The sequence below is a fragment of the Ursus maritimus genome, unplaced genomic scaffold (genome assembly GCF_017311325.1).
Source record: "Ursus maritimus isolate PB19 unplaced genomic scaffold, ASM1731132v1 scaffold_15, whole genome shotgun sequence".
NCBI classification, from domain to species: Eukaryota; Metazoa; Chordata; class Mammalia; order Carnivora; family Ursidae; genus Ursus; species Ursus maritimus.
This window is the reverse complement of record NW_024423897.1, coordinates 58951278-58970975: the sequence shown is the minus strand read 5'-3', so window position 1 is coordinate 58970975 and position 19698 is coordinate 58951278. Positions and strand designations below refer to the sequence as shown.

The window sequence follows — 19698 nt, the reverse complement described above, 5'->3', positions numbered from 1 at the left end:
AAGCCAGCCTGTCCATACTTGCGGGTGTGTCTCTGCTCTCTTCGGTCTGGTCCATTGTACCACATTGTCTGCATTACTCAAGCTTTATTATGTTTTTTAAATGTCTCAATATTTATTTATTTTTTTAATAATAATTTTTTACTATATTATGCATTACTCAAGCTTTAAAAGAGTTCTCACCATTCAGTACATGGCGGTTCACTCTTCTTCAAGATGGTTTCTGCTGGGATCGGCCTTTTGCACGTGTTTTGCTCGTACTACCAACAATTTAAAACACATACACACACGTCAATAAAATATGCATGTTAGCTTTCAAGCACACCTGGAACATTTATAGGAGTTGGCCACATATTGAATCATAAGGCAGGTTTCAATAAATTTCAAAGGAGGAATCCAGAACATGTTTGCTGATGACTTTAGAATATAACTGGATTATAACAACAAAAATATAGCTAGAAAATTTCTCATGTCTGTAATTTGCTGGCTACCCTCAGCAGATGATTAGAAAATTAAAAAAAATTTTTCAGATATTATTTACAATAATCTCAAAACCATAAGACCTCAAGGCAGAAAACCACAAAATTGCTACTGGAAAAAGAAGAAAAAGAAAGAAAGAAAACTTAAATAAATAGTAGGCTCTACTTTCTTATGGATTAAAAGACTTGATATAGTATGATGTCAACTTTCTCCCCAAATCTAAGAATTTGTTGTAATTCCAATTAAGATTACATAAGTATGTATTTTATTATTTATTTATCCTGCTGAAGTTTGGGATACAAACGTTATAAATCCGTTTGGAAAGGACTAACATCCTAGCAATGTTTAAGTTCGTGCCCCACAAATCTAGTTTACATCTTCATTGTATATCAGTTACCTTTAATTTCTTTCAGCAAAACTTTTTGGGGTTTTTAGTACACAGATCTTCCACATATTTGTTAAACTTATCCCTAGATCTTTCGTATCTATGTTATTTTAAATGTTATTGTGTATTTTTTTAATTTTCTAGAAGAATACGAAGAGTTGAATTAATAACAATATTGCCCACAGCTGGTCAATTAAGAAATTCTTTACTACCTGAGAAGACTTGCTAAAAATCTTCTTTTGTGTTGGCAGAAAAAAAAATGCACAAAATTTATTTCACTAAATTTATATTTATTATTGCTATCATTATTGCTATTATTTATAAAAATTAGATCTCTAAAACTGAACTTAGCAGAAATAATGGCCACAAACAATAACTTTCAATGACAGAAGGCTAATTGGGTAAATATCATATGTACAATAAATTACTGATGGATCAAACCCTGAACATACAATTTTCACAAAATAAAATTTATCCCAGCATAAGTAATTTTATAAAAAATATTATACAGTTTAATAAAAAGTATGTAATTGGAAAAAATCATAAATTGCTCTATGACAGATTTGATCAAGGTTTCGGAGGTAAGCTCTAGGGAACACACCAATAAAACTTCTTCACTGTTGGCGTGAACCGGATAAGAATGTTTTATCTTGAACACGAAGTCCAGATATTTTTAAGAGGGAAACCTTGGGTTGGAAGTGTCTATAATCCTTCTGACGCCATTGCTGATTCCATAAAGGACCTGCAGCCGCCAGCCAGCCATCAAGGAAAGCAGAGCCAGTTGACCTTATTCTACAACAGGAAATCACATCTCTGACTCCAATGAGGTGCAATTTGGATGGTCAAATGCATACACGTGGCAGCGAGGAAATCAGAGAAATAGAACACAAGACCGTGGGTTCCCAGAGGAGGTATAAAATGAGCTGGCATGGACAGATGATTAATGGCCTCATCAGTGACCACCAGCCAAGCTAAGGAATTGTGGGCTGAAGACCCTCCTGGGGACCAGGCACTGGCCGTTACCGCCACACAGACAGAAGCTTCCTTGCTTAATTGAATGTTCACAGGAGCTCCTGATCCCTGCTGCTATGCTCATTAGTTATCCTGGAGCAGAGAGGAGGGCGGTCAGCAGTTTATTCACGCAGCAGGTGGAAACGGTCCCTCGGCATTGGAAAATTGCTGTATGCGAGAGGCCATGCACCTGAAACTTCGAACAAACCACAGGAGGTCACACTGAAAAGAACAGATCTGGTCAAGCCAGCGCTCTGTGCTGCAGGGGAGGAGGAAGCAACAACTGAAAGATGGAATTGTCCAAGTCACCTGCCTCGCCAGTGAGGGGAAGCCAGGACAGGGGACAGCCACGGTCCCTCCTCCTTTGCCATCCTGAGGCCTCAGACTCCTGGGGCAGCGAAGGAGTTCCTCCATCAACCATGCCCTTGCAGTGATCTGAATAAACACACACACACACACACACACACACACACACACGCTGTATTTTTCAACTGCATAACTACTACTGCGATTCATAAAATACAAACTCATTTCAAGATGTTACTGAATTCATATCTTTTATCATAATGTATTTCCTCAATTAGTGTTTATTAAGAGTACAACCACCTCCTGAAATCCCCCCCAAATCAGTGACATTACTAAAGGCTTCTGCTGGAAAGGTTCGGTAGCCAGTGCTGTGCACGATGCTTCTAACTCTAACACGTTTCTAGCATCCCATTCAGAAAGAAACAAGACAAAGTTGGGTGAGAAACATGCATATTTGAGAATCCCTCGCTTTTCTTGGTCTTGGATGATAAGAATGTCTGTGGATTCTGTTCACTAGCCCATCTGTAAGGGAAACAGTGAATGCCCCACACTTCTTCCTGAAAGGTAGCAATTGCTACATTGACTTGCAAGCTCTAGCATTGTCCCTGAGAATGACAGTGCAAATGAGTACAAAGATGGGCGGGAGAAAGCAGTCATTCTACTAGGGGGGAAATCTGGAACTCCAAACCATTCAAATGCTTTTTCAAATCACAAATGACCTTAAATGCAACTTTAAAATTGAACAAATAACAGAACAAAACCATGGATGCTTTAATCATTTGTCACTTAGACTGTACTGTCTTCCACTACAACCCAAAGGGCACCTGTGTCCAGATAGAGTGTCATCTGTGTTTTCAGCAAACAGCATTGACCCCGTTGCATCACGGAATCTCCTTGGACTGTGCAGTCTTAGATGGGTGCGTACGTCCGCTAGCTGAGACCATCCCCAGGCAAGTTTACAACTGAGAACATGACCTTTAAATCCGCCAAGAACCACAGACCGAGAATCTGCTGTTTCTTTTATTTTTTTTTTAAAGATTTTATTTATTTATTCGACAGAGATAGAGACAGCCAGCGAGAGAGGGAGCACAAGCAGGGGGAGTGGGAGAGGAAGAAGCAGGCTCCCAGCAGAGGAGCCTGATGTGGGGCTCGATCCCAGAACGCCGGGATCACGCCCTGAGCCGAAGGCAGACGCTTAACCGCTGTGCCACCCAGGCGCCCCTCTGCTGTTTCTTAAATAGAATTCTAATGCTTCTGAAGTCAAGGCCAAGCAGGCAATGGAAGCAGCAATTTGCTCACATTGCTGAACAAACAGTGTGGAGCCATTAGGTGAACTAATCATTACATAAAATCACAAGAATTTCTGCAGAGTCAGTCCCCCCCCCGCCCCCCCGCCGCCATGGATCCTGTCCTTGTGCAAATTTCACTTTGAAAAACCTAAATGCAGGCTTTGTATGTATTTTAAGGGACTGGATTTACTGGAGAGACGAGCTTTGAGATGGAGTGTTGCCCAGTGGTTTTGGGGAGCACTCCTGGGAGCGTGAGGGATGAGGGACTGTGCAGAGGGAGAAGGTGAACTGCCAGCATCACTGTCACAGTGGCCTCAGCTGATCCTCGGGAAGCGTGGGACTTGGGATGGCCCTTTGGAGAGGTCCCTCTGCTTATGAATCATTAAGGAGCAGCTCACAGGTAACCCCCAAAGCCTGCTCCTGCTGCAAGGCTCCTCGCAGCTGAGTCAAAGACCGAGAGCAGGCCAAGCACAGCCTGCAAGAATGAGCTATAATAGTCACATCCATAGCGATGAGAACAGGTGTCTTTCAGCAAGAATGGTCCCATGTCAGGCATGGAGCCTGGCACTCTCCAGTGGTTATTTATTCTCCACGAGCATTCTGTAAGGTAGGCATACTCCCAAAACTGCTGCAACCAAGGACCACTAACTGGGGGGGCTTAAAACCACAGAATTTATCATCTCACCGTGCTGGAGGCTGGAAGTCCAAAATCAGGGTGTCGGTAGGACTGGTTCCTTCTAAGCACTCAGGGGAAGAATTGCTCCACACCTCTCTCGTGCTTCTGCTGACATCTGGCAACACTCGGCGGTTCCTGCCTTGTAGACACATCACTCCAGTCTCTGCTCAGTCATCAGATGATGTCCTAATCTCCTCTTCCTATAGGGACGCCTGTCATATCGGATCAGGGCCCACTCGACTCCAGTATGACCTCCGCTCAGCTTAGCTGATTACATCTGCAATGACCTTTTTCCAAATATGTCCACGTTCTAAGGTACTGGGGGTTAGGACGTCGTGTGAATTTGGAGGTGACACAATTCAGCCCATAGCAATAGGTATTCATTCTGGTTGCCGTTCTCTATATACAGAGCTTGACACTATTAGCTGGGGTTCGTTCAGGAATATAGAAACCACATCAGTTATTTTAACAGAGAGAATTTAACACAGGTAATGAGTTAAGTAGGTATTCGTCATTGAAAACGTACCAAAATATCCTATCACGGAGAAAGAATCATGCAGGAAGCAGCTACCTTCCCAGGGGTGGAGGATCCAAGGGCAGCCTAAGACCATTAGAATTTAGAGACTCAGAGATTCGGATGAGGATGTCAGAACCGGGACCACAGGTGGGCACAGCTCTGGAGTTTGAAGGTGGGGCCTCATGACACCAACACCCAAAGCTTAGAAGTGGGGTGCTTCTGTCTCTGAGGGGTGCATGGGGTCTGGCTTGGGGAAAGGAGGTAGAACTGGAAACTGGAACGAACAGGCAGAGCTGAGGTGAAGGTGTGTTGCCAGGACGGGCTCACCGCGAGGCCTGGGCCCCCGGTCTTCCAGCCTGGAGGTCTCCCCCCACTATTATCTTTGGCAGAGCGTCACAGGGAGAAACTGGCAGAGCAGAGGGGCGGTTTGCAGAGCGCAGGCCCGCAAAGTCCGGAGGGTGAGATGATACCTCGATCACAACAACCCACCCGGATTCAGAAAGTCTCAGCAGGCAGGGAGGGCCAAGGTCTACACCCAGGTCTATACCTAGGTCTACACCCAGGTCTGGGCCACTCCAAACTCAGATCCTGGCCCTTTGATTACTTCCCCTTCAGACAGATATTTACGAATGGGTAAGTATGAACTGCTTTCATTAATTACATCATAATCCAAGGACTAATTCTGAAAGAACAGCAATTTATTAAGCAGAAAAACAAAGCCATCTACTCAGTGACCAGGCTCATTAGCCAACCTTGGATCACAAGGGACAAGTCGGCTATGCTCTGTCACACAGACGACGTCCAGTGACAGGGCTGAGGGAAAGAAGCGCCCTAACCGAAGGACAGCAGCTAGAAACCTGCTGGCCTCAGAAGCGGGGGCAGGGGCCACACAGGATATAGAGCCCTAGTAAAGTCAGTTTGCTGTTCTCAATCAAATAAAGACCAGAAAAATAGGATTTAAATTATAACACGTGAAATTAAGTTAATAACCTAGGAGAAGGTGGAATGTTCTTCTGATAGGAAGCCCGCTAAATAAATCCTTTCGTAAAAACCGAGAGGACACCGGCATTCCAAGCCACAAGTGGGGCTTCTTAACGTTGGTTCCACCACTATTTTGCTAGGACGGACTTACCTTTGATCGGTTAGCAGATATTTTCTTGAAATGTTGAAGTTGAATATTCGTAAATCAAATCGTCTTCTGCTTTCACTTCTGTTCTGCCGCCCGAGCTCTCTAGTCTATAGTGAATGAACGAGTAATAAAGCCATCCTTAGTATCTATGCAAGCACGAAGTCAAAGAAACGCCAGAATTATTTACTCTTTCTGTATTGGTGACCTTAAAACAGGATATTTGTGTGACTGCCACAATTTCCCTTTGTTTTCTGCACGTGTAAGTCCTAGAGACACGACAGCCTTCTCTTCTCAGTCTGTAGGACCATGACAGACTCTATCTGGGACCCGCTCGTTTATAGCAATTAAACCACAACAGCGAACAGCACTATCTGTGCAAAGGAGATGAGAGACACTAACAGAGGCCGGCGAGGAGGCAGACACTCTCTTGATTTCCTGATTTCTGAGTGTGCTGAACCCTCAGCCTTGAAAAGCCACAGAATTTCCAACTTCTGTTTGTTTCTGTCTCAAGGCATAAACCCAGACCATCAACCACTCATTGCTGCCAACAGGGTCCTAAACCCGTACACCATTGAGGCCATTTCCGTGCCCCTGACTCCATCACCCTCCTCCCCAGGGAGCCCACCCCTACACCCTTCTTCTCTGGGCTACTGATTCCATCACCCTCCTCCCCAGGGAGCACACCCCTGCACACTCTTCCTCACCTCTGAGTCCCTGACTCCATCACCCTCCTCCCCAGAGAGCCCACCCCTACATATCCTTCCTCTCCTCTGAGCCCCTGACTCCATCACCCTCCTCCCCAGGGTACTCTGCTGCATCCTTCCTCTCCACGGCATGCTGACTTGGTACTCTGAGCATACTTGAGAAGAACGAACATCGGCTTCAGAGTTGGCAGAACAGGGCTCAAACTCTTGCTCTATCACTTTCTCCCCATGCGGCGTCTCTTCGCTGTGTTCATGTGCACAGAGAGAACTGGATCACACCTGCCCTGGAGGGTTTTGGACAAGGGGGGGCTATGGTCAGATGAGGCTGTGTGAGGATGTGCAGCCTATCGTAGGTATCGAACAAACAGCCCCTCTCTCCAGCTCATCATCCTGTGTCAGCAACGGACTGTCGTGGGTCCGGGTCCTGGATGAGCAACGCCTCACACGGACAGCGGGAAGGAACCCTCAGGCAGCTTGGCTACCACCTCTCTGTCTTTGGAGCTTCCTTTGAGATACTGAAGAAAATTTCGAGACACAATCCAGGTATATTTGTCCAAGCCATGTTGGTACATACAGACATGTGAACTCCGATTCAACAGTGTTAAAGTCATATTACGTAAGCGCTAGAGAGAAATGTGGAGACCACCTGTACCCGTGTCCTTGCTTCCCACCTAGGAAGACAGCTCCCTCACATTAAACCGTGACTACATTGCTCAGTCCACACAGGCTGCTGGAACACAGGAGCAGAGCTGGGAGGGGTGTAACGACACACATGTATCTCTCACAACTCCAGAGGCTGGGGGTCTGGCTGTCTGGGGTCAGGTGAGGACCCTCTTCTGTCTGCAGACTTCTCACTGTCCTCACGTGGTGGTAAGAGCTGGGCGAGAGCCTGCTCTCCTCTCCTCTTATCAGGGCACTGATCCCACTCATTGGGGCCCCACCCTCATGACCCGATCACCCACCAAAGGCCCCGCCCCCTACTAGTAATTCTATCATCACATTTGGATTCAGGGGTCAACATATGAATTTAAGGGACACAGGAGGGACAAGTGCTGGGCAAGTGCCGATCATACATGATCTTATCTAGTTCTTGCAGCAACTCCAAAAGGGAAGAATCATCTCCAATGTACACGTGGTAAAACTGGTCCCCAGGTCATCCAACCAGTCAGGAGCAAAGCCAGGACCAACATGGTCCAGGGCTCTTTCCCGCTTATTGCCCTGAATCCTTCGAGCCTTCTGTGAGCTCCAGGCAGAGCTGCCCTCATCATTATTTTCCATGGCTAGAAACGGAGCACCTAAGCCTGCCTGGTGTTTCTGGTCCTCTAACAGAGGAGCAGGCGACAATGTGAGGCTAATCCTTTCACATCAGCCGTCTGACTGCAAAACAGACAGCCAGACAAATGCATGCATGCACACATGCACACAAGCATGCCTACATGCACACACCTTCACATGCACACTGCACACAAGCTTACATACATACACACCTTCACATGCACACTGCACACAAGCTTACATACATACACACATTCACATGCACACATGCACACAAGCATGCCTACATGCACACACATTCACATGCACACCACACACAAGCATTCATACATATACACACCTTCACATGCACACAAGCTTACATAAATACACATTCACATGCCACTGCACACAAGCATATGTGCATATACACACCTTCACATGCACACATGCTTACATACATACACACATTCACATGCACACCGCACACAAGCATTCATACAAACCCACAACATCCAAACAACACATGCACACATGCTTACATACATACACACATTCACATGCACACCGCACACAAGCATTCATACATACACACACCTTCACATGCACACATGCACACATGCTTACATACATACACACCTTCACATGCACACATGCACACAAGCTTACATACATATACACAGATTTATATGCACACATGCACATACTTACATACATGCATATACACACAGACATACATCCAGAGATAAATCTGTGTCAGATGTAAGGCTGTGAGTAGCTGATCCGCTGGGATACCCTTGTGGCAAAAAAGCCTTATTACGTGGTTCCTGGTGGGTTTGGGTCTACACAGGCCTTCCTTGTCCGCCAGTATCAGGGACCTGGGATTGACATCCTGACAGCAAGTAGAGTTTCAGAAGAAAGAGATCAACCCAAGGAAGAGCAAGAAAGATGGGAAGAAAGGATGCTGCCAGCCTGGTTAGCCGAGCCAGCCTGGGGATCTGTGGGGTGAAAGGGTCACCAAGCTCCCCCTCATTGCTGGAGCATGAGCTTTGAGAACATTTGTCTGTCTGGGAGCTAATGGCTTCGGGGAATTTTTCTCTTAGGGGCCTGGGAAATATAAGTGAATGAAGAGATAAGGATAGTCGACAGGGAGAAACTTGACAGACTGTGAAAGCCCCAAGCCTCTTATTTCTTCCAGATTAAATAGGAAAATAGTCAATCATCAGAGCGCAGACAAATGGAACACAGGTCAGAATGCCGACATTCTGGGAAGTCAAATACGGGCTGGCAACAACAGGGGCTGTATGGATTGATGTATTAAAATTGCTCCCCGTGGGTACACTTTCACTGCCTTGTATATATCCTGGAAATCGATGGCACTATACTGCTTACCAAGCTGTCTTTAAGCATAATTAATTAATCAGGGCAGTAAGCTACTAGAATGAAATCTACTTTTCGTTACTTGTGTTCTTAAAAAATGTATGACTCAAAGGTATTTAACAATCATAAGGTGACTATATTTTATGTTATATGAAGAAAATTGATTTCATTTATTTGAAGTTCTCATTTTTATACTAATTTCCAAAAAACGTGCTCAGATCATATGATAAAATGGAAAAGCCAAATTCTTTTTAATTTCAGGAAAAAGTCAGATTACAATTGTGATGTCACAGGCCTATTCTTGAGTTCTGACATTGGTTATAACTTCAAGAATCGTATTAGAAAACTCATGCTGTGGGGTTCTCCTTTTTAACCTCTGTACTCAGCATTCAGTGAGATGTTGAGAAGAAAGGTCATTTACTCACATTTCACGGAGGGGCTGAGCTCCACTCAGGTGTGACCACCATCAGCCCTGAATTTACTCCCCTACCCTCCCACCATCACCAAGGCTCCTTTTCTAAGCATGTGGCACTAACATCATGATTCCATCTTCTGTCCCTCCCCCCCCCAACACACACCTTCTGAATCTGCTCCTTTCTTTGTGATGTCATTTCCCATAACTCTCCCTAGCTTCACAAGTGGGTAGGTCATAATTTTCCTGTCTATTCAGGCTCAAAAGTGTCATCAATTTCAGGCAGAAAAAAATGATATAAATCCACACTAAGATTATAAAACTTTAAAAACTCCAAAGAGGTAAAATCCTAAAAACAGCTAGAAAAAATACATCTACATATATACACAGTGTGTGTAGAAAGAGAAATGGAGAAAGTCTTTCCAGTGAATGAGAGTAACAACTGACTTCTTGCTAACAGCCACGAAAGCCAGAAGACATGGAACTGACACTGCAATGAGGGGGGAGAAATAATTCCCAGTGAGCATATCTTTCAAGAATAAGGGCTAAATAAATACTCTTTACACAACAACAAAAAGCAAAAGCACTGGGAACAGCACAGTAAAAGAAATTAGGGTGTAATTCAGGTAGAGTCAAAATTTTCCCAGATAGAAGGTTCGAAATACAAGAAGAAAGTAAGTACAGATAAAGTTGCAAGATATGTATAAACCTAATAAAATCTACTGTGTAAATATATCTCTGAAGAACTAAAACAGTAAAATCTTAAAAAACAACAGTGGTAGTAAATAAAGCAGGAGAGGATAAAAGAGTTAAAGTGCTCTACATTCCTTCCATTACCCCAAAAGAGGGTAAACATGATTATTTTAGAAGTGGTAAGTTGAGTAGGCATGGTGCAATTTCTGGGATAAGAATTAAGAGCACAACAGCAAAGTGCATGACTTTAAACCAGTGAAGAGGAAAGACAGAATTGAAAAATACTTAGTGAATCTAAAGGAAGTCATAAGAAGAGACAAAAATTTATAGAACAGGTGGGGAAAATCCAAATCACAAAGTAAGATATTACATTTAAACCCAAGTATGCCAGTAAGCCTGGTAAATGAATTAAATGTCAACACAATTTTTCCATAATAAAGAACTCAAATTTCTCCTCCTAAGGAAAACATTAGGTCCAAGTGTCTTAACTCACAACTTTTACTCGAGCATTAAAAAGAAAAATCAAAATGTAAATAAATTCATTTGAAGAACAGGAAATGTCTCATGCCGTTTTCTTTTTTTCTTTTTAAAGATTTTATTTATTTATTCGACAGAGAGAGAGAGAGCCAGCGAGAGAGGGAACACAAGCAGGGGGAGTGGGAGAGGAAGAAGCAGGCTCCCAGCAGAAGAGCCTGATGTGGGGCTTGATCCCAGAACGCCCGGATCACGCCCTGAGCCGAAGGCAGACGCCCAACCGCTGTGCCACCCAGACGCCCCCGTTTTCTGAGACAAGTATAGCATTAATAAAAATCTGACAAGAACAATAGGCAAAAGAAACTTACAGGCCAATCTCTCTTGAACGTATATGTAAAAAGTCTGAACAGAATATGGACAAACTGAATCCAGCAAAAAGTATACATGTCATTACTAAGTTAGCTTTAACTGCACGGTGCAAGGCTGGTTTGATTGTGGAAAATCAGTCAATGTAATCCAAAACATTACTAGAACAAACGAAAAGTCACAGATGCAGAAATAGCACTTGATAAAGATTTTCATGATAAAAATTACAAATTGCCTCATAAATTAAGAATAGAAGAGATTTTCCTCAGTCTAATAAAGAGATTCTACAAAAAAAATTATGCAAAGCATATTTAATGGTTAAAACATTGACATCTTTTGAGATCAGGAACAAAACAAAAATGCCTCATACTGCACATTGCTTTCAACTTTGCAGTGGAGGGTTAGCCACCAGTAAGGCAAGAATTACAAAGAAAGGGAAAATATAAGACCTAGAAGTGGAGGTGATGTGCTTTTAATTTGATGGGTGAAAATTTCTTTTTTTTTTTATTCAAGTATACTTAACATAGAGTGTTAATTACTTTCAGACGTACAGTATAGCAATTCAACAATTTCATACATTACTCAGTGCCCATCATGAGGATCCTTAATCCCCATAAGCTATTTCACCCATCCCCACCACCTCCCTGGTAAACCATCAGTTTGTTCTATATATTTAAGAGTCTATTTGCTAGTTTGTCTCTTTTTTCTTTGTTTTGTTTCTTCAGTTTCCCATATGAAAGAAATCACATGGCATTTATCTTTCTCTTACTGACTTATTTCACCTAGTATTAATATCAGTATCTCTAGATTCATCCATGTTCTTATAAGATTATGTTGTTTGTGGAAATGCAAACTGGTGCAGCCACTGTGGAAAACAGTGTGGCGGTTCTTCAAAATATTAAAAATAGAATTCCATATGAACCAATAATTCCACTAGTGGGTATTTACCCAAAGAAAAGAAAAACACTGATTTGAAAAGATGTATACTCACCCGTATTTACTGCAGCAATTTACGATAGGCAAGATATGGAAGTAACCCAAGGGTCCATCATATATATATATATATATATATGTATATTACTCAGCCATAACAAAGAATGAAATCTTGTACATGCATGAATGCTTGGCTTAAATCTAGAGTGACAGTTAAGACTAGTGGAGGTGTCCTTTTGATAAATACTGTTGAGATAGTGATCCACCTGGAAAAGCATAGATGAAATCAGAGTACTACTTCATACACCATATGTCAGAAACATCTGCAGGTAGATTAATGGCATGAATGTTAAAGGTAAAGGATAAAACACGTAGGCAATTATATAGAAGAACATATTCATGACTTTGGCTAGAGAAGAGCTTCCTGTTTTAACAAGACCAAAAAAAAAAAGTCCCACTAATCCTAAATTTAACTATATTTCATTTAAGTACTCACAATTTACTAAAAGACAGGATAAAGACAGTGAAAAGAGGGTTTCCAAGATTTCCCATTTGCTAGCTCACTTGTTATTGGCACCACAACTGAGATAAGGCCAGAGGATGACAAAAAAGAGGAGACCAAATGGACGTGATGAATTTGGTTTGAGCATATTGAACTGGAAGTGCCATGAGTTGCCCAAGTGGGACCCAGACTCTTGTAACTCTTACGATGGGAAGAGTTCACTCATGGGAATCCCATCGCATTGGAGAACAAGCTTTCCCCAAATTATTATTCTTCACTGTCTTCCTTCCCATGATCTCACTCACACTTGTAGCTTTTAGTGCACCTGCAAAAAGGCATCTCCCTAAATCCACTTTTGCTACTTACCCATCCCTCACCATGCACCTTTTGCATCTGCTTATTGGACCTTTAGCTCCCGGAATTCATCATCTGTGAACACACACAATAATTTTCTCTCACAAACCATATCCTCCTTCCGACTTCACGTTTAATCATGTTTCTAATCACGCAGACATAAAACCCTCGAGTTCTTTTTGGTTCTTTCCTCTCCTTTCCTGCCTCCCTCTATAGCCAATCGATCACCAGGTCTTAGGAAGTTTTCTTTGTATGGTTAAGTTTGCATTTTCTATCCCTTCCTTTCCATTCCCGCCATCCACCCTCTGGACCGTCACATCTTTAATCTCTCATTCCTGAACTCCCATAAGATGCTTCTAAACCATCACTCTGCCTCTGATTCATCCATTCTCAGATCATTTCTCCCATGAGTGTATCACTTCAGTGCTCAGAAATGATCAAGGGTGGCCATTGCCCAGAGCAAACACTGGGAGTCTGGCCACATCCTGCCATGCACCTAGTGTGTTCTGTGCTGCCATCAGTTATGATCGGATGCTGGTCCCTCCTTTTGCTGCCCCTCTACCTCTGCACATACACACCTCCTGAACGTCATCCCTCATTTCTGTTTTCTTAAATTCTGCTTATTTTTTTATAATCTCATTTAAATGTGACCTGCACTTGAATCAGCCAAGTTAAGTTACCCCACGTCTGAAATGCCAAACTATGTCATCTCTCCTTCCTTACAAGACTGTGTCACAGTGATTTGGTTGCAGTTTCTTGTGCATGTTTTAATCTTGACTCACTAGATAATGAGCTGTCTGTGATCAGAGACACAAGGTCATGTAACTTTGTAGTCTTAGTGATCCTTAACAAGGTATTTTCCATATAATAAATGATAAGTATTTAATGAAGAGTCCATTCTTTTAACTATCATCTCATACAAAATACTCACTTAATCTGGAATGTTAACTTTTTATAAAGGTGCACCTGCAAGTTGTCTTCCATGGAAAAAAAGAGGGTAAATATATTGTAAGCTCCTGTGAGCACCACAGACGACTAGTTTTAAAGCATCCTTACTATGGATTTCCATATCTTGGGCATATGTATACCTCACGGATAAGAGTATGTCCTCCCCTACATAACTAAAAGTTTTAAGAAATTATTTAAGAAAACCCAACTTATTCTCAATGTGCAGAGAGAGTCAAAATTGAGATATTTGTTGCCAAAAAAAAACTCAGTCCAAGAAGAAAATATGATTTACAGTGGTTTTGAGGCCATAAATCTTCTGATTTTCTCTAGTTGAGGATAATACCTACTTTTAAAGTTAAGAAATAAAGTATTATTTGGTACAACCAAGAAGAAGAGGAAGTGAAAGAGGAGCAGGAGGAGGGAACAGGGAAGGAGGAGAGGATGAAGCCATGAAATGTGAGTTCTAACTACACCTTACATCAAATTTTGCCTTTCTTCCTTCTTTGGAAACAAAATGCTTCCTGCAGAAGAGCAGGCTTTGCAATGACAGGCTACTTGGGAAGGCCGTGTTTAATTATCTGAGGAATCAGGATAGGGAGATAACAAACAGAAAGTCATAGATTATCCAGAACACTCATTTCAGTTATTAGCTTGGATTTGGTCACATCTCAGACTGTCACCTAGCAACATCCAAGTGCCTATGTGTCTATGATCAGTTCAGCAGAAGCTACCTCTTGCACTGTCAACAAAACCAGGTGCAGAAGTCAGATTCTTACATGTTTAGACTCCTCTTGTCTATTCCCAAGCAAGGGGTCGATGTGTACCCACCTTTGCTTCTAGAAATCCGTGCATATCTGGGTCATCTGGGGGTTTCAGACTCTCCCACCATGGTAGTGAACTCAGCCCTCTTTGAGGCCTCTGAGTACTCCAAGAGCAATAAGACAATCAGGACATCTCAAGATTCTTCTGGAAAAGTGCATATTTCCTGGGTTACTCACCAGGGAAACCCCACAGCCCAACCCCAGAACAACCCTACACTGTTCGCTACATAAAGAACAGGTTCTGAGCTTCTAGGCAGTCCAGACTCGCCAGTACTCAGAGCGCGGCATGGCTGTTCTCAAAGGCACACTGCTGGCTACATGAGTCTACTCTTGTCCCAGCAATCCAGCATCTAGAGTTTCCAGGGAGAAGACCAGCATCCTGTCCTTGAAGTTCTGGAGTTTCTCAGAATAGTCCTGCAATCTAGCTGTCCTGAGCTTGGATGTGGCTTGAGGCCAGCTGGAGCTGGTTGAGCATGAATGGATACACCAGATCCGATCCCACTGGATGCAGACCTTCGTGGACATGCCATGAAGACATCTGGGTCTCTTACTCTAGCTTCCTTTTGTGTTAGGCTCTTACTAAAGCCTTCTGAGGATCCTGGGCTACAAAGATATGAATGAATAACTCCATTATCTGCTCCCACCAATGGTCCCAAGCACTCTCTTCCTAGAGGAAAAAAGCAAGTGAGACACCCAATAATGAAGTCTTTAGAAGTTACTGGAGAGAGAGAAGGGAGAAAAGCACTTCACCTCTGATGAAGATTAAAGGAGCCAGCCCATAAGCCTTGTTCCTTAAGAAATCCCCAGTCTCATGGCCCCTTGGACCAAGTCCGCAAGGACAGATATTAGAGGTGAAGGTTCACAGCACTTACATGATTTCAGTTCATAGACATTGTAGGAGAATTCAGAGAAAAAATAAAGTTTTGTCATTATAGAAATGAGGCCCTTCGGAGCCCCATATGAAGTGACAGCTACCACCTAGAGTTTATACGTGTATGTATCCATCGGCCTCTCTCTTTAAAAGTTTTCTAACTAAGTATAGCAAAAAGGCCTAGTTGAACCATAGCCCCTTCTCCCCCAGGATGTCAGTGTAGATTTGGGGCTGGTGTCTCTAGGACAGGGTAGAGCAGTCCTAAGTCTGCTCATTGGCCCTGATTGCTCACGATGCTGTAACTGTCTGTCTCCTGGAGTGGCTACACCTTCAAACCCCACTGGGCCACCTACCTTACTGGGCCGGGCGGTTCCCAGCTTACTCGAGGGCTGTTTCACTTTAACCTGCCTTATACTGCTCTCCCACCTCATGGTGGTCCCCAGGGCTCCACATCACTCACCTGACTTCCTGTTCACAGCCTCCTAGGGATCCACATGTCTGATATAAATATAGCTAGGTTGGTCCTGACCTGTGCTTTTCTCCCTTAAGTCACCTAGCTTCTACCTACCATGGTTTCCAACACTTTGGGAAAACACTTTTTGTCCTGGTTCCAGCCTAGGTGTCCAGGGTCTATCTCAGGTATCTGATAGCAGGTAACCCCAACTCCATGAATGCCACCCATATGTGGCCAGTGATACATAGCAAAATAAAACCATTGGGAAGTTATTCTAACAAAGCACACGCATCACTTCTTTTAGATGAAGAAACACACAGGGGCACCTGGGTGGCTCAGTCGTTGAGCGTCTGCCTTTGGCTCAGGGAGTGATCCCGGCGTTCTGGGATCGAGCCCCACGTCAGGCTCCTCCGCTGGAAGCCTGCTTCTTCCTCTCCCACTCCCCCTGCTCGTGTTCCCTCTCTCACTGGCTGTCTCTATCTCTGTCAAATAAATAAATAAAATCTTTAAAAAAAAAAAAAAAAGAAACACGCAAATGTCAAGGAGTCAGTCGGTGTCAAATCCACGCTGGTGTACAACACCATGCTAGACTTTGCAATGGAATAAAAAAAGGTCTTCAAGACATTGTCAGCATGGAACCTTCAAATCAAGTTGGAGGAAGTAAGATTTATGAGATTCCAAGTGTTTATCCAGTGCCAGCAACATGTATTATGTGACCATGTAAGCAAGCCAGGACTGGCAGATAGAAACCCAGCTATAAACTCAGGCTGTATGATTAAGCAATAAACGTGTAAATTGAATAACTGTTGGAAATGTTCTGAGGCACTGTTAGCAGTCCGAGGTCCAAGACTGCACAGGGCAGGAAGAATAAATGACTGGCACCTTTACATTCACTCTATAAAGGTTTAGCCGAGAAAGATCAAATATAGCCCAAGGAGGTAGAGAACGTGTCCGGGCTGGGACAGGGTCTGGGGCACCCAATCAGGTTAACTCGCACAGACGGTGGACTCGAGTCTCTTTCCCAGCCTCACCCAAGCGTAGGTAAAGAGCGATAGCTCTGACCTCATTCCTGCATTCTCGTGGAACTGGGGTGGCAGTGGTGCTCCCCAAGGCGACAACTGATTGTTGGAAGAAAATAAATCTTTTTTTAAGATTTTATTTATTTCCTTGAGAGAGGGAGAGAGAAAGAGAGAAAAAGAGTGAGGAAGAAGCAGACTCTCCACTGAGTGGAGAGGCTGAGGCGGGGCTCGATCCCAGGATCCTGAGATCGTGACCTGAGCTGAAGGCAGACCCTTAACTAACTGAGCCACCCAGGGGCCCCTGAAGGAAAATAAATCTTATATGTTGAATGGTTTGTGGCCCTTCAAAGCTCAATGCTACTTGACCAAAATTCACTCCTTAATATTTATTTCATTAAATAAATTAGAATTTATTTCTTAGTGGTTTGATATTGAAAATAAGTTCAGAAACACAGACCTAAGTCTTTTGATTAACATCGGCTAAGCTTTCATGAAAATTAAAAACTTACATACATCAAAAGACACTACAAAGGAAGTAAAAAGATAATCCAGAGGATGGGAGAAAATATTTTCAAATCATGTGTCTGGGTCAAATCATGATATGGATCTTGTATCCAACATATATAAAGAACATTTAAAACTCCATGATAAAAAAGACAAATGGCCCAATTACGACACGCGCAAAAATTTTGAATAGACGTTTTTCCAAAGGAGACCTTTGTCCAAAATGACCAACAAGTACACACACACACACAGATATATTCAACATCATTAATAGTTAAGGAACTGCAAATCAAAACTGAAATGAGGTACGACTTCACACCCACTTTGGATGGCCATAATCGGAGAAGGGAAAAGACAAGCATTGGCAAGGATGTAGAGAAAGGAGAACCCTCCAAACTGCTGCTGGGAGCGCAGAGTGTCGCACACACTGTGGAAAGCATCGGGCAGTTCTTCTGAAGTTAGACATAGGATTCCCATATGACCCAGCAATTCTACTCTTAGGTACACATCTGAGAGAACTGAAAACGTGTTCATGCAAAGACGTCTATACGTAAGTTCAAAACCATATTATTCATAAGAAACCAACGGTGGCAAACAGTAGAAACAACCCAAATTTCCACCAATTGATGAATGGATAAACAAAATGTGGTCTATCCATAAAATGGAGTGTTAGTCAGCCATAAAAAGCTCGAAAGCTTTATGCGAACTGAAAGATGCCCGACACAAAAGGTTATGTAATGTGCGATTGCGCTTCCGTGAAATGCCCTGAGTGGGCAGCTCTACAGAGACAGCAGATAGGTCAGGGATTGCCAGGGGCTGGAGAGGAAGGAGGTGGAGAGTGACCATGAAGACGCAGTGGATTTCGTTTTGAAGGGGTGCGAACATTCTGGAATTAAATAACAGCTATGGTTGCACACCTTGTGAATATACTAAAAAAATAATGCTTTAAAGTGGTGAAATTTATGATATGTAAACTATATTTTAATTTTTTTAATTGACCAAAGTGCTTTTTCTGGACAAACCTGTAGGTCCTCACAACATGTCTAAGATGTAGGAGCAGCAGGGCAGTGACCTCCTCCCTCCTCGTCCCAGTGGATGAAGGGATGTCAGGTCATAGGCTCATCTCTCCCTAGATGGCGAACCATGCCAGACCTTGCAACTTTTCCAGTGAAACAAACAAAATCAGCCAATGAAGCACGTGTGTGGCTCGGACATCGTGTCTGTCATCGAATTGCACGCGCAGCTCAGAGATGAATCTATTGATCGTTGCCGTGCCCTGCATGAAGCAAGCGTGGCCATGCCTGAGAGAATCGCCGAGCGGGTCTGGTGCTGTTAGCGACCAAAGCAGAGCAGTGATGGACTCAGATTTATAGGAGGATGACAGAGGAGAGACCAGCGCTGGCCGGGTTTACTCTCTGCCCCTCCTCATCAGAGGTGCGGGAAGTGAGGCTTCATTCTCCGTGATATTGCTCCAAAACAAACAGTATTCTGAGCCAAGAAGAGTGCTGGGAGAAAGCAGTGGCTGTCAAGACCCAGGAGGGACCCTCCGCTAACCACGGCCTCTCTGAGGCGGAGACTGCAGCATTCCATGAGCTGAATTTACAGCCTGTCTCAAAAGATTTGAGAGAGATTATTTCAACTATAATCAGCAACCATCACCTCTAGAATCCGAGACTCCACACTTGTTCCTTCAAAAGTGATCCCGAAAATGGGTCTGTGGCTCCATTTTTTCCCACTCGACTAAGGCATTTGTTTGGTTTTTTCGATTTGCTGGAGGCTGCTGACATTGCAGACTTACCAGCAAGTGTGTTCGCAGGGAGCTGGGCTGGTAGAAACGGGCAGGGTGAATTGAACCGGACATTGTCCTGGAAGTGGGGCGGGAAGGAGGTGGAAACACAGGTGAAAACCCTGGCGTTAGGTCAGGGCTTCACCCGTAGTGGGACATGGGGAGGTCTGTGCTGTGCCTCCGGCCACCACAGCTGTGCCAGCCCTGGGGGCTCTGACAGCCACAACCCCCACCCCTGGGGGTCCTGCATCTTGACAGCCTTAACCTCCAGGGGGTGCCCTGCCCCCTGTCAGGAGCCTCCAGTTTCCCCAGTGAGCCCTCCTAGAGGTCAGGAGTTTGCTAAAATCAGGCTATTTTTCAGGTCCACCCTATCTCCAGGGCCCATGACTTTTAGAGCTGCCTTGTTCACCCTCCCAATACGGTCCCACCCCCT

At 43.7% G+C, this 19698-nt stretch overlaps 1 protein-coding gene across 4 annotated transcripts in view; it reads right to left on the bottom strand.

Moving 5' to 3' along the window:
• Positions 1 to 3573: 3573 nt before the first annotated feature.
• Positions 3574 to 19698, bottom strand: part of MED10 (mediator complex subunit 10) — a 204924-nt gene continuing 188799 nt past the window's right edge. Inside the window, exons 4-5 of one of the 4 annotated variants that reach the window (XM_040630566.1) lie at positions 5794 to 5897; positions 3574 to 4745 (exon numbers count right to left, since the gene is read on the bottom strand). In XM_040630566.1, coding sequence (XP_040486500.1) covers positions 4712 to 4745; positions 5794 to 5897 — 138 coding nt within the window. In that variant the 3' untranslated portion in view covers positions 3574 to 4711. The remainder of the gene's footprint in view (positions 4746 to 5793; positions 5898 to 19698) is intronic. The other 3 variants (XM_040630565.1, XM_040630563.1, XM_040630568.1) reach the window with 3 other exon arrangements.